The 2,370-nt window shown below is 38.0% G+C and overlaps 1 protein-coding gene across 1 annotated transcript; it reads right to left on the reverse strand.

Moving 5' to 3' along the window:
* Positions 1-626: 626 nt before the first annotated feature.
* Positions 627-2,016, reverse strand: LOC132640706 (uncharacterized). The gene is made up of 2 exons (XM_060357431.1): positions 976-2,016; positions 627-868 (listed from the first exon to the last, which is right to left on the reverse strand). Exons 1-2 carry the CDS (start codon positions 1,883-1,885, stop codon positions 822-824), a joined length of 957 nt encoding a protein of 318 aa, XP_060213414.1. The 5' UTR covers positions 1,886-2,016; the 3' UTR covers positions 627-821.
* Between the last annotated feature and the right edge of the window lie 354 nt (positions 2,017-2,370).

The raw sequence follows: 2,370 nt of genomic DNA on the forward strand, positions 1-2,370 counted from the left end.
CAGGACTACCAGGCATGGTATACTGAGTAACTATGCCACAATCTTGCAGATATTTGGCAAAAGGTCCCATATTTTGCCCAGCCTCGGTGTGTCTACCATAGTACTCACCCCCACGATCAGACCTCACTATCTTAATGACCTTTCCCAGTTGTTTCTCTACTTCAGTTTTGAACACTTTGAATTTTTCAAGAGAATCAGATATTTCTTTAATAAGAAAGACATAACCATACCGAGAAAAGTCATCAATGAAGGTGATGAAATAACTAGAACCACAGATTGTTGTAGAATATGGACCACTTATGTCTGTGTGAATAATTTCCAGCAAATCAGAACTACGAGTAGCACCTTTTTTTCTTGTTTTAGTCAACTTTCCTCTAATACAATCAATACATGTTCCTATGTCCCCGAAATTAAGAGAAGGTAAAATATTGGACTTGACTAATCTATCAACTCTGTCATTAGAGATATGACCCAAACGCCTATGCCACAACATACCTGACTTTTCATTTAAAAAAGGACGTTTAGATCCAACAATCTCAGAATTAAAAGAGTTGTATTCAACATCAGAAGCCAAGGAAATTTTAAATAAACCATCAGATAGCATTCCACGACCAACAACTTCAGAGTTCAGAAGCAAATTAACTTTTCCATTGAGAGAACTAAAACCAAAACCAACTCTATCTAAAAGAGGAAGAGAAATCAAATTCCGTCTGAAAGACGGTACATAAAAAGTGTTTTCCAGAACAAGTTTAAAACCAGTTTCTAAGTCTAAAACTACTGTTCCTATAAACTCTACTTCAACTTGGACATCTGTGGCGACTCTAATTTTTGACTCCGTTTCCTTTGGCTTCCTTTTGTTTGTGAACCCCTGCAAGGAAATGGCAACATGGGCAGTAGCCGCACTGTCAAACCACCAAGAATTAATGGGGACATCTACTAAGTGTGACTCAAAACAAACAAGAGCAAGATGATTACCTTCTTTTGACTCCTTCTTTTTTATCCAGGCATGGAATTTGACACAATCTCTTTGCTTGTGACCAGGTTTCTTACAAAAGAAGCAATTATTATTTTTCTTAAAAACCGCGTTATTAACCCCAGGATATTCGGTCTGATCTTTACCATGTCTTTTGGTGTCCTGACCCTTCTTAAAAGTATGATTATTAGATCTTTGAAACTTCCTAGGCCCCTTACTAGAGCTAGCTTTGGAATCATGGGAAACAAACAAGGCTATCTGACCCTTCTCTCTTCTAATTTTCTCTTCTTCAACAACACATTTAGAGATAAGGTCATTGATTGACCAAGCTTCATTTTGAGTATTATAGGCAGTTTTCATTTGGCTAAACTCAGCAGGTAAGGAGTTAAGTGCAGAGTGAACAATATAAGGATCAGGAAGAGTTATGTCAAGAGCTTTTAGTTTCGACTGGATGTGGACCATCTTAAGTATATGATCTCTAACCCCCCCAGAATTGTCATACTTTATCCCCGCGAGTTTACTCATTAGATCTCCGGTCTCAGCCTTATTGGATACAAGGTACCTTTCTTCAACTTGGGCAAGAAATTTCTTAGCATTGGTGGTTTCAGGCAAGCCACTCTTGAGGTGCTCAGCAATTGATCTCTTAAAGGCAAGGATGCATAGCCTATTAGATCTCTCCCACCTAGCATAATGTTCCTTTTGAGCAGCAGTGCTAGAGTCAGTAAGAGCTGGTGGCTCATTTTCACGCAAAGCCTGATCTATGTCAGCCATGCCTAAAGCAAATTCAAGATCTTCCTTCCATCTCTTAAAGTTGGAGCCCGACAGGACCACAACTTCAGCATTATTGTTGTTCATAGAAATCGTAACTGTACACAACACAACATGAATGGGTTTATTAGAACAGCAAGGCATAAGGTCAATAATTTATCACAACGATGAGTCCCGCAGCATCAACAAGTAGCCCCCCTTTGGGCAGGGCAAGAAAATATTTCAATATTAGAAAACTATCCCCTTTGGGCAGACAAATTCACTAAATTAAAATATTTTCACATAATGGGTCTCATCACAACACCAAATTAAAATACACAATAAACCCCCTTTGGGCAGGCCATTGTATGTTCTAACTCAGTGATATCCCTCAAAACGGATTAAACAAGTCTTATAAACTGAAGCAAATAGGTCACTTTGGTGTACGCTACTTATCTCAATGCACAAAACAAATTCAATCTCAGGGATTACACATGCCATTGCTTAACACAGATGATACGACATATATATTCACAGTAATTGTTTGAAGTGTTTCAACATGTACCCTTAGTAATCATGGTTAAGACTTACACCAATAAGTCTTGTTGTCAGAACTTTCATAGATGCACTTACATATAAAAGAATAAGAA

Source organism: Lycium barbarum, chromosome 5, assembly GCF_019175385.1.
Source record: "Lycium barbarum isolate Lr01 chromosome 5, ASM1917538v2, whole genome shotgun sequence".
Classification (NCBI taxonomy): Eukaryota; Viridiplantae; Streptophyta; class Magnoliopsida; order Solanales; family Solanaceae; genus Lycium; species Lycium barbarum.

Coding starts and splice junctions, on each gene's coding strand:
- LOC132640706 (XM_060357431.1), bottom strand. CDS start 1,885: ATGCCTTGCTGTTCTAATAAACCCATTCATGTTGTGTTGTGTACAGTT. Junction 869..975: donor AAAGAAGGAGTCAAAAGAAG/GTAATCATCTTG, acceptor ATTTCCTTGCAG/GGGTTCACAAACAAAAGGAA.